The 12,672-nt window shown below is 42.9% G+C and overlaps 1 protein-coding gene across 1 annotated transcript in view; it reads left to right on the top strand.

The window, feature by feature from the left end:
- Nucleotides 1-410: 410 nt before the first annotated feature.
- LOC119649602 (protein commissureless 2) overlaps nt 411-12,672 on the top strand; it is a 67,263-nt gene continuing 55,001 nt past the window's right edge. The window contains exon 1 of the mRNA XM_038051816.1: nt 411-960. Within this exon, the coding sequence (XP_037907744.1) occupies nt 534-960 (427 nt within the window). The 5' untranslated portion in view covers nt 411-533. The remainder of the gene's footprint in view (nt 961-12,672) is intronic.

Here is a 12,672-nt window from a genome sequence, read left to right as displayed (position 1 = left end):
TAAACATGGGACTGATGGCTTTTTTAACTGGGCATGCAGTGGACCACCACTTCCTAGCACAAGTACATTATCTAATACCTATCAAATATCAGCATCTATTACCTCGTGTTACTTTCAGATGAAACTTGCTAGCCACAGTCTGAGGCAGAACGACCTTGTGGATGTGTGGCTACAACCATGTAAGCGAATGTAAACAAATGCGCCGGTGGATAAACAAAGCGATGTTAGCAGGTTTTCAGAGGAAGAGTGCGGCTAGCGTGTCAGCAATTGCTTGCTATTAGCCGCCCCAGACGCTAAGTGGCTGGAGCTGGCCCCAAAGCAACATGCAAAATTGCTGCGCAACTGGAGACTTCAAGAGCTCGCCCAGTTCATGCTCTTCACTATGGGAAACACCAGCATCAAGTAGCAGGCGCTCTCCGCATAGTTTTCGCAATAATAAAGCTTTGTCAGTTGCCTTCAAGAATGAGGACGGTGGTGTTGCTAGCGGACTGCGTCACCTCGTTCACAACGTTATCGCTAGCGGGTCGGGTACGATGATAACAGAATACAGTAGCAACAATTGTAGCGATAATATCAGCCTTTCGCCCCCATACGATACGGTTGACGTGATCGCGGAAGCAACAAGAAATAACGCAACGATCATTTGTGATGAGTTCCACCTGCTGATCTCCGATGATCAAAGAATATTTGTCCAGGTGAAAAGTACGAATGCGATCGCGTTTACCTTTATAGCGTGCGCGTTGCTCCTGTTTTTCTATTCGTGCTGTTGGTTCAACCGGTTCTACCTTTGCGAAAATCGCGCTGCAAGCTCAGCAAGATCGTTTTCCAATGCAGCGGTCAGATCAGCAGCGATGGCGGCTGTCGCAGTGATAAGTGATCGGAGTCTAAGATGCACGGGTGGCTGCTCTAGGAGCAACTATCCGACAACGCCCAGAGAGGAATGCTGTGCTATTGACATTGGTTAGTATTACATCTAGAGATTAGTCCATAGTATGACACTATGGATATTCATTCATGATACTGAATATACGTCAGCTTACCTCCACACCCTTTTTTTCACCAAATGAAAGTGAAAATATCTTAAAGTAATGCGCATTACTTGAATGGGCAACCCAACTCAAGCCAAGAGATTACACCTCTTGGAAGTAGCCCCAAGCAAGCTAAGTAATCTGAAGGTCTATGGCCTTAAACTCATTCAGAGACCGAGTATAACATGAAAGCTCTGAGATTGGGGTAGGTGTCGAAACGGATAGTGACGTTGGAAACTAACAAGATCTTGACCTGTGTCAAAGTTTTGTCAGCATTGTGGATCCATCCTAAATTATTGAAATGAAGACCGGTTTACCGGTGTCTGGAATGAGTCTAATGGATTCACAGTTTGCAGGTATCCCTGTATCACACCAATTTCATTCAATATGTTTCACAAAATGTCAAATCAGGGCTGCAAAAAGACTATCAGTACTATTGCTCGTTCCGGTTTTTTCAAGAATTTCACGGGTCGCACTCTCGTGAATAAGGGTGGCATCAGTCAGTCAGTTTTTAACCTTCTCTTTCATGGAAGTCCTAAGATTCATCACTAGTAATAATTGAACTGACGAAGTACTTTCTATGTGAGTTCGCAGACGCCGACATGGACTGTATAGCCGGCATTACAAACGTTCAAAACCCAAATATAAAAAGTCAATTTTACAGTCAGGACTTCGGGTAAGTTTAGTGGGGCATGTGGGACCCATCTGATGACACAAACCACAACCTACGAGTTATATCTAGCATTATAAGATGACGCCAAGCATGAACACGTCAATGTGAGGTTTTTTTTTGTGACCTTACTATATTTTTTTCCTGAAATAACAAATATGATGTCAATGGCAGTCATTGTTTTCAAAATATAAATTCCGCTCCCACATGCATGCAGTACTGCTGAAGGAAACAAGCGATTTCCGAAATATCGCTACGTCACTTAAAGTAAGTGTGATTAGGTGTAGAGTTTAAGCGGAGTCTATACAAAAAAAGGTGGGGTGATCTTTTTTTCCCCCCTTGTCCGGTGTCTGAGCGGGGTGTCCGGATAGCTGAGTGGTTAGAACGCAAGGCTGTCGTACGGAAGGTCGCGGTTCAAATCTCACTGGTGGCAGTGGGATTTGTATCGTGATTTGATGTCGGATACCAGTCAACTCAGCTGTGAATGAGTACCTGAGTCAAATCAGGGTAATAATCTCGGGCGAGCACAATGCTGACCACATTGCCTCCTAGTGTACCGTTACGGTCTTGAATGAAGTGCTCTAACCCACTTCAAGGCCCTGATCTAACATGGATTGTTGCGCCAACGATTATTATTATTATATCCTTTTGGAATATATAACTTCTAACAATTAGGAGAAATCTATTGTAAATAGACTACCCGCTCCACCTTTTTCCCAAAAAGGTCTGGAAAGCATTTAGGTCTATACGAGGATGGTTCACCTGGGAGCCTATCAACCTGAGGTAACAACACCAGCCTTTACAGGTTGCATTATGCGGGAGATATCTCATCAGAACTACCACTACGCCTTTCTTTTTTTTATGCGTCAGCTGAAAAGGAGAGAGATCGTCAACCCCTCTTTCTTACACCATTTCATTGGGCCATAAGTCCATGGCAGTGTGGGTAGGTGTTTCTTGGGTCGCCTGTGATACTGTTGGCGTAGCAGCACTTTATGTAAAGGATTTATTAATCTATTTATTTAATGAAGACAGTACACTGAAAACAGTTTCCTTATTACATATTGGCCTCAGAGGGAGGAGTAAGTAAAAGGCTTACCTTACCCTTAAAACTAGAGGAGACAGAGTCAAAGGACCCAAGCTCTAGGGCGTTGTAGGACCGGAATTGCCTTGGGATCGGGGAGTGGAAGTAAATCTCAAGCTCCGCAAAGGGCACTTCCAAAATGACCGCACTACGTGTTCTATGAGAGGCGGTGCGGAAAGTAATATCCGAGTTGGCGGAACAGTCCATCAGGCATTCGCAGTTTGAAAATATTACACATATCAAGGAAGATACGGGGTTGCTGCAGGAGGGGGGGGGCGTTCATTGTCTTTTATAGTCGGCAAACACTCAGAACCATAGAGAGGGACAGGATGGAAGACATTGCGCTAAATTTTAGATTTGAGATGTTCGATGATACGTCGATCACAAAGAACACGAGTTGTGGAACGCCACTTCATCCAGATTGCCTTAATGTGTCAAGCAATTTCATAGCGCAGTTTTCCATTGGCTGATAGCGTTGACTCGAGATATTTAAATCACTCAGTTCCCAGCAAGTGCATCTATTTAGGAATTTTGTCAAACCGTAGATAACTTCTCTATTTCGTCGTGAAATCCACATCTATGCTAATTGTGTCAGCCTTACGCCAGTTGGTGAAACGTTCTATTTCCTTTGCCACTCCGTCAAAAAATAAGACCATCATAATTGCCGACGATAAGTATGGGATACGCCTATTGCATGTGTTGCGTCATAGAGGAGTAGACCCTCGTTCGACAAGGTGTTGATAGGCACCGTGCCTGGTATCACACTTCGCCAAATGTTATATAGTAGGCACATGATGTTCACAATGCACTTCATCGGTGTTCATTTTTTCTTCTTCAGACAGAAGCTGAACAAAGCAAGATCGAGTTAATAACTCCCGACAGGCTTGCTTTCAACCACCTTCATACCCGCAAGTAATGTACTCCGTCCATGTACTTTTGTTGCTTAGCTCCCAAGATATGCCTTTCAGATTAATTTGTGGTAAATCATAAGTCCTAGATATTTGAGGACGAGCTGATTGCAAATATATGGATTGGTCGCAAATCCTAATCTTCATGGAGGTTTCCTCGTTTCGTTATAAATTTTTTGCTTGGTCTGCACGAGACGGACGTTTTCAAGCCAGGATCTAATTCCCAAATTGCCTCATTTGTGAGGATATGCTTGATATGTAGTTCCACGGTAGTCTCTTCAAAGTCATCTGCAAAACCAACGACGGTTACCCATTTATGGAACTTTAGGAGCCATCGTAGCACAAAGGCCTCTCCAGGAAGAATTCTATAACGATACGCACGAGATATTTATGAGCACCTAATTTGACTAAAGTCAGAACTATTTGGATCCGCCTTGCATAATTAAAGATATTCCTTACATCAAGAGTAAATAACCGTTTTCTTTCAAGTAAAAGGTTCTTCCGTGGTCATGATGGAAACTTAATTGGGATTTACCTCAAAAGTGGTTAGGTTTGGCTCGCTAAAAACGTATGGGAAGAAGGCCGCTAATTATATTAGCAAAAGAGAGCTGAGCGTTTGTCCTTCACTGACCGCCTTGTACGTACTCAATTCAGCGATTCAGGGCCTAAGCGAAATAAAATGGTGGGATAGTACTCCCCTCCCTCTTCCCCCACTAATGGCAATATACTTTTGTACTCTCCTGGAAAGCCGAGTGATAATAGACGCGAATCAGGTTTCAGGTTGCTAGTGACGGCTACCGCATGGCGCGCTCTCTGAACCTGAGAGCCGGTTTCTGACAGGATACTGACTGCAAGATTCCACAGTTTAGGCTAGAGACCATCGCAATTGTACAGTGCTATACACCAGCGAAGACTTCCGATATAGCGGAGAACAATGCTTTCTATGAGAAATTACACGGAGTTCAGGAGAGACTTCCTAAAAGTAATGTGTGACCTGAATGTCAAGGTAGGTTCTAACAACACCTTGCTCGGACATGTTTTGGGGAAGCACGGTCTTGGCAACTGTGATGATAATGGTGGAGTTTTGCGGATTTCTGCAGGTTTCACTGCCTCGTCGTTGGTGGCACATTGTTTGAGCACAGAGCTTTCCATAAGTTCAGTCCCGCTTCAACTGACTCACACTGTACGAGCAGTCAGGTTGACTACTTTGTGATCAGTAATAGATTTAGGAGTTGTCTGCTGGATGTGCGTAACAAAAGTGTGTGTGAGTCACAGTGGATGGGTGATACATTAAGAAGGGTCGACAATTGCAATTCTGGCTATGCCATGTAGTGGAACTGACTCTCCCAAGATAGCCGACGAGTTGGTCATCCCAGGAGCAGTTAACACAGAAAAGTAGAGAAGGCGTACGGGCATATCGGGGAGTCCTTGGGGGAATTAAAGCGCATTTCAGTGGACCTTGCATAAATGGCGCGTAGGTGGGCTTGCTGCACTTGTGGCGCAGCAGGATTCGCGGCATTCGAAATTTAGCGGATAGATGGCGCACGGAACTCTCCACGTTCATCTCCATGCGGTCCTTCTGCCCCCAACCAACGGCGCATTCTCATCGCTAGTTCTCCACTCCCGTGGCGAGTTCTAAAACAACGTGGAGAGTTCCGTGCGCCATCTATCCGCTCGCATTTGCAACATTCGAAATAAATTTCGAATGCCGCGAATCCTGCTGCGCCACACACTATACCCCATCAAGGGGTAAATGGTAACCATACATGTAGAAAATTCATTTACATAAACCTGAAATCTCCTTCTTGAACGCCGACCATATGCTACTGCCTGTGACATGGTCGCTCTGAGTCTCAACATAGCAAACATATGGAAAACCCATTGCAGTTGTTGGCAATATGACCGTCCTCTCCGCATCTTTGGTACAGATTAGGACTATGAAATTTGCTGGAACAGTTTCTCTCGATCATTCCAAATTCCAGGTATTTGAAGAGGTGTTGAGAACAGAGGACATCTGTTCTCGTAATCAAGAGCTGATGCAAGTGATACGAATTTTGCCAGCAACAATAGCTGTTTCGCCGCTTCTATTTGAAAGGTTCTGATGGCAGTCTGAGTACCACAATATGCATTTCGTAGTGTGTATTAACACGTTGGACAAATACACCGAATGCAACCCGAATTGTGACTCGGGCTTCACAGATATCCGCATTTGTAATAATCTCATCCAGGTAATGGCATTCAACGATCAGTGTTCTTATGGTAGACGTAACTTCACAGATCTGCCCCTGCCTCTCTTCTATATATCCAGATATCTGCCTGTATGCCCGTACATTTGCCTGACTTCCACCTCTATATCTGTCCACCTGTATGACATTTTTGTTTTTCTTTTAGCAAAGGTGGAAAGGCTTGAAACCTACTGCTGACTCCTGCCATGCAGTTATGTAAGACTCTGCGTCTGACCATCTGGTAGTCACAGGAAATAAGTGGGAAGGGGGCGAATATAGCCATATGAGGTTTTAAACGACAGGTTGATTATCACTTTATCAAGCAACTATGAATTGTGCGAATGGCGGAACCCATTTGTCAGACACCCGAACAATTTGAGAACAAATGAAGATAATGTTGCGTCTATATGACACTTAGGCCTGAAAAATGCCTCAATTTAGATATCTGCTTTCTGTGAAACGACTTAGTTTTGCCGTTGATTGTCAAGTCCGAAAGTGGAAGGCCAAAATGTACAGACTTAAATAAGATTCGGAAATCTAGCTGCAAGAAATGCAACAGTGGTTATTCTTCCTTGGATAATCGCATGATAAGAAATTGTGTTTTACTGCTCCTGCGAACTTCATATTATTTCCATTTCAAAAAAATAGCCGACATTTAACTAACGACTAAATTTTCTGACTAATGTCTCATCCAATAAAGACTTATAAACCGGTCCAGTATATTGAAAACAAATATTGCAACAGAAACCTAGAATTTGTTTTATCGAAACTATCTTGAGGAGGCATTATTTTATCAAATCAATCAGCTTCCAAATGATAAAAATAAAACACATTTTTCTCATAAAAACTTGCACTATATGTACGTAGTTACTCATAACAATTCTTGGCTTTTCATGATAGTAATAAGTTGAATGCTAATCTTTTTAATGAGCCTCAACACCCACAAAATTAAGGCTAATAATAATTAATATATTTTCGCTCCTCAGCGGGCTGCTTACCGGACAGTTGCTTTGTCCTCCCAGTATGTGAATAATTAGTATTATGCTAAAGACCTCCTCGCGTGACCATTCCGTTTATTACTTCTGTAACTTATTTTGTAGTTATCACAATATACATCTTCAATGTGCGGTAGTCAACCCTCGGGGGAAGACATTGCAATGAGTGAATGACAAGTTGATTAATTTGGAGATAACGGAATGACTTGTTTCTATAGAATTCTTCCTCAAATGCACTAAACTTGTTAACCAGGAGTAATTTGTACGCATGTTTTTGGAAATGGTCGATAAAATCACGGAGGCTTGATGTGACCCAGTACTGGTTCCATGCCGAGCTGGAATTGCAGAAGGGTATGATGCGGAAGTTCAATATGAGTTTGGGACACTGCAAAAGCGCAATAGGTTTCTTTCGTTGATACTAAGTTAGTTTTATACCTTTTATAAGGAGTTATAAAAATAAGCCACACTTTTGCTGTAAGGACGTGGAAATCTTTACAAGACACTGGTCTGGATTCTGACCAACTAATAAAATCACCCTTAGGGCTGTCCTTCTGTAAACTGGATTCAGTTCAGTACCATCAAATGAGACCTGCATAGAGCAGGATCGAACTCACCACCTTGGCTATACCTAGAAGTATACCGGGGCTCCCTACTTTCGGCATCATTTTCCCAAAGCCATAGTTGTTACTTTGTCGCAGTCATACTGCACGTGTTGCTTATAACTGAACTTCGCGTCTAGCATGACTCCTAAATATTTGATGGCCGGTTTGGAATTGTGATGATATGATTTGCAAGTTTGAATATGGGAATGATTTATTTTACGGCGCTTGGTGACGAGGGCCATTTCTGATTTTCATCCATAAGTGTCAGACTAGAACTTTCTCTATCCAAGCATTTACAGCACTGATTGCTTCGGAGGCTTTGCAGCCACAAACACTTATATTGTCGTCATAACCCATCACGGGGACTTCCTCCAATATACCACAGTAGTAGGCCGATACCTGCAGAGACAATCATATCATACCATAGCCCCCCTTTCTGCTAAATAGCTATCACCAACAGCGCGCCATAGGCGGTGATATCAAACTTCCCAAGGGATTTCTGTATTTGGTTCTAAGTGGCCGAATTGGTCATGATCGGTTGCGCCATTTTGCTTTATCTGGATGCAATCGCGAGACTTTCAAATAACCGTCAAGCATATCAAGCCACCGTTGTTTCGGTCGGCCTTTTGGTCGTTTACCATCAACTTCGATGTTCAGATCAATCTTGGTGAGTGAATTCGCATTAGCGAGAAATCCATGACTATACCATCGAAGACACCTCTTTCGCAGCTTTTCTACGATCAGTGCAACCCCATATCGGTCGTGGATATTCTCTTTTCAAATGTAATCAAAGCAAGTCACGCCACTAGTCCAACGCAACATCTTCGTCTCCATTACCGCAAGACGCTGTTCATTGTCTTTTATAGTCGGCCAACACTCAGAACCATAGAGGGGGACAAGACGGACGACATTGCGGTAAATTTTAAATTCGAGACGTTCATTGATACTTTGATCACAAAGAAGACCAGTTGTGAACCGCGACTTCATCCAGTTTGCGCTAATGGGTAAATAAATTTCATAACGCAGTTCTCCATTGGCTGATAGCATTGACTCGAGATATTTAAATCACTGACTTCTGGACAGGTCAATGCCACTGGTAGTGATTGTTGTTTCATGGGGGTCAGTTATCAAAAATGCTGTTTTATTCAGATTCAATCTGAGACCGTGTTGCATGAGGCGATCATTCCATTTTTGGATAAGTGGCTCGGGATCATTTTTGCAATTAGACGCTAGGGAAATATCATCTGCTAAAGCAGTGTATAGAATGCTGGGCGTTGAATGTGCCGTGTGACGGTGTCCATAACAAGAACAAAGAGTAGTGATGAAAGGACGCTTCCTTGATGAACACCAAAGGAGGCACAAAGCGGTTGGATACACCCGGCAAACTTCGAATTTGACTTTTTGGATCCCGGTAAAGTAATTGTTCCCAGCGCACGAGTTCTTCTGGCACTAGGCCTAGAGCATACCAGATGAGTTCGTATGGCACACGGTCAAACGCCTTCTCTAGATCCAGAAATGCAATGTAGAGAGGGCGATGCTTCTGACAGTGTTTCTCCATGAGTAACCATGCAACGGGTATTGCGTCAGTATTTCTGCAGTTCTTGACAAATTCGACTTGATTAACGGTTATTTCAACGATTTCGCGAATACGGTTATCAAAAATGCGTTAAAAAATCTTCATGGTATGGGAAAGTAATCGGATCAGACAACAATTTGAACGTTCTTCTGGACTACCTTTCTTTTTCCATATTGGAACTGTGATAGTTTCTTGCCAGTCAGATGGTGCTCTACCTTTCTGAATAACACCATTGAAAAATTCGCTGAGCCACAGTGTTGGGTCCCAGTTCCAGATGTCGCCAGATCCTGGTGCTTTCCCCGATTTCATTCGTTTTATGTTTTCTCGACTTCAGTCGCGCAGACAGGTGGAACTACTCCAAATATCAGCAATGATTGTGGAAGTGAAGGATGAGCAAATTCTTCAGTTGCTTCAACTGTTCGAAATATTCTCGCCATTTATCCGCCACGGTACGTCGATCGGTACGCAAGGTACCGTTCTTGTCATTTACACAATTGAAGTGTTCGATATCATATATGCGCTCGTGTCGGCTTTTGATAAGTCCATACAGATCTCTGTCGCTTTCTAGCATGTCCAGTTTATCGTAAAGATCTTTGTAATGGACCGCTCGGGATTCTTATAAATTTGCCAAACGGCCAGCGTTATATCGTCGAGAAACTTGTGTCATTTCTTTTCACGGACCTTCATTTCAGTATCGTCACTCCAAAGCCAAGTGTCTTGGTTGATGAACCGCTTACCTGGCTTGGTGACCCTGAGGGTTACATAGGCCGTTTTATGGATCGCGTCTTTAATTTGGTTTTATGTTTCTTCCACATTTGTAATGGTTGGTAATCGCAGATCATTTGTTTTGACGAAATCTTCACTATTTAATGCGCAGCGAACCAGTGCGTTCATCACGCTGTTTTATCGGTGATTTGTTTCGGAAGAAGATGAGACAACCGTTTGATGAACCATGTATTCATAAGTACAAGGTCACGGGTGTCCGTAAAACTAACAATACGCTCGCTACCCTTATCGCGCGCTCCAAACCCCGTTACCCCATGGCACCTATTATCATCTCCTTTTTCACCCATATGACTATTAAGGTCGCCGTTGCAGGTCTTTGCATCGAGAAGTTACCAGAAGGCATCTTTCTCGGAATCAGGTCGATGAAGAAGTGAATAGTGCGATCAGCTAATATAATGGTGGGCTTCATCAGCCATCAAATCATCAAATCGTTCAATTTCTGTAATGGTCTAGCGGAAACCCTCTAAGATGGCAATGCTAACACCGTATTGAGTGTCTGGCCAATAAAATGAGAAGTTTATAGTTTCGCAGTTTTTGGCCCCAAACTATTGGGTTTCTTGCAGAGGGCGGATATCAATGCGCGTTTTCGAGTTCCTCGGCCTTTCCAGTGAGTGTGCCAACGTTTTGCGTGCAGATACGTATTTGTTTTACACGGACTAATTTACCTACGTCCTGATGACGTCTACGTGTCAAGAACCCTTGCCCATTTCTAGACAGAACCGGAATAACTCCAACTATACTTTATGTATCCCTTTCCCTGATCTCAGGACTGTTTTTGTTTTACTGAGGATAGTTCAAAGTACGTTGCCTCAAACCATTCTCCATTACCTGAGCTTTGGATCAGCATGTTTTGTTCACCTGTGGCGACTACAAGATTTCCCGTCATATTCAGAAGACGCTGGGAGCTTCCTTATTTGTGTGCTCTTTTTACCCCTGATTGATCCTACCTATCGCATTCTGAACCGTTCGTCAGACTTGGTGGGAGGCTGATCATTTCACACTTCCACCAGTAGTTGGGTTTTTTACTAAAGAATCTGCATCTCCTGGGCATATGCCACATGCTTCGGCGATGCATTGTGAGATATAGAGAGCTGTTTCCATAGAAGCGTCTGCTTTATTACGTTGATCTAGCCACACTCCCCAGAAAATTTCTTCCTGTGCTCTTTTATTGGGCCATAATTCGATGGCAGTATGGTTAGGTAGCCTGTGACACTGTTAGGACAGCAAGTTTCCAGTTCTCCTGTGAATTTCTTTCTTCCCCCTGTTATCTATTATAGAGGCCTCTAAGAGCCATTATTATATTCTTTATTGCTTGATACACGTTGTGCTTGTTCTTGATAACCGCCAAACAGCCCAACTATTTTTGTCCCAAGCTAGGTGAAGGGCAATTTCTCCGGACCAGGGTTCTGTTTTCTACGACTCCCGGCGGGATTATTAAGCTCTTTCATTTCCACCATGTAGTGACCTTCTATGTACTTTTTCTTTTACGGCCATTAGTATTGGCGGAGATCTGATAATTCCTCTGAATGGGTCGTTTTTGGCCTTGGAGTACCTCCTGCTGCCGCACCTCATAAAAGAACGTGGTGGGTGTTGTTTCCATTTTACTACTACGTTTGAACACTTTTTTGCCCAAATCTAAATCACTTGTAGAATTAGATACCACGGTGACTAAATTGTCACCACCGAGGCACTGCGGTCGAAGGACCGCCGATATAGTGGTTGCGAGCTCTTACCATTTACCCCTTCTCTCGTCTTCCCCTCTGGTATTCCATTCCAGGAATCCTTCCTATAAACATTTCGATTCAGACAGCAGAGTTAAGCAAACACATCCCCATGCACAGTTTGAAAAGAAAGTGCATGAACACATATTTACACATATTCCTATCCGCCACCTAGAGTCGCGCCTAATGGGAGATCTGGCAACTACTCACAAGGGTGTCTGTCTGTCTACCACACGTTTCAAAGAAGCTGTTATTCTTATTAATACGAAATTTGGTGAAAAGGTGGGCTCTGTAAATTAATTTCTGATATTTGATGCAAAATGGAGGAGTGTGGGGGACTAGAAAATGACAATTTCTTTCACGGACTCATTCTCAGAGAGTACCCATCGAAAAATATGAAGAAAAAACATAAAGTTGCCACAATACAGTGTCTAGGCTTCACAAAATACCCTTCCTACTGATACTTGCTGCAATACAGTAAATAGTATATTATTATACTTTTTAGAAATATAGGCTATAATATAGAGCATGATACTACCAAGTTTGATGGGAAACGCACTATTACTAACAAAATTATAATAGGGCAAAGTTGTCCCTTTTCAGCAAATTTACTGCAATCTTAGACTAAATATCAGTACCACACTAAAGTGAATAGTCTGCCATATTAAATATATAGCTAAGATAAATGGGACAAATGCACACTCAAAAATTCTTATGTATTGAAAACCCTTCATTCTTGAAGCGCCCAACTTCTGGTAAGTCCACCTAAGTACAACTCCGATAAAGTGTTCCGTCCACAATTGCTTCCATAGCTCTGTGCTAGGCAGACTGGAACACGTGGGGGGTCTTTTTCAGTGCTCCAATCTCTTACAAGTTTAGTAAAATACTTCACATGCCTTTCGCATGGTGCGTTGGATTCTACCGGAATCTGAAATAACAAAAACAAGCAAATGCAACGACCGGGAGGGCTACGTTGGGAAGTTCGTGATTTGAGTGTCGCGATCAAGGAGTAAAGATCTTCAATCGATGTCAATTCTTCTTCAGGTGTCAATGAAGTGCGACTTATGGGGTTTCCTCCTT

This window comes from Hermetia illucens, chromosome 2, assembly GCF_905115235.1.
Source record: "Hermetia illucens chromosome 2, iHerIll2.2.curated.20191125, whole genome shotgun sequence".
NCBI classification, from domain to species: Eukaryota; Metazoa; Arthropoda; class Insecta; order Diptera; family Stratiomyidae; genus Hermetia; species Hermetia illucens.
This window is presented reverse-complemented; position numbering and strand designations above follow the sequence as displayed.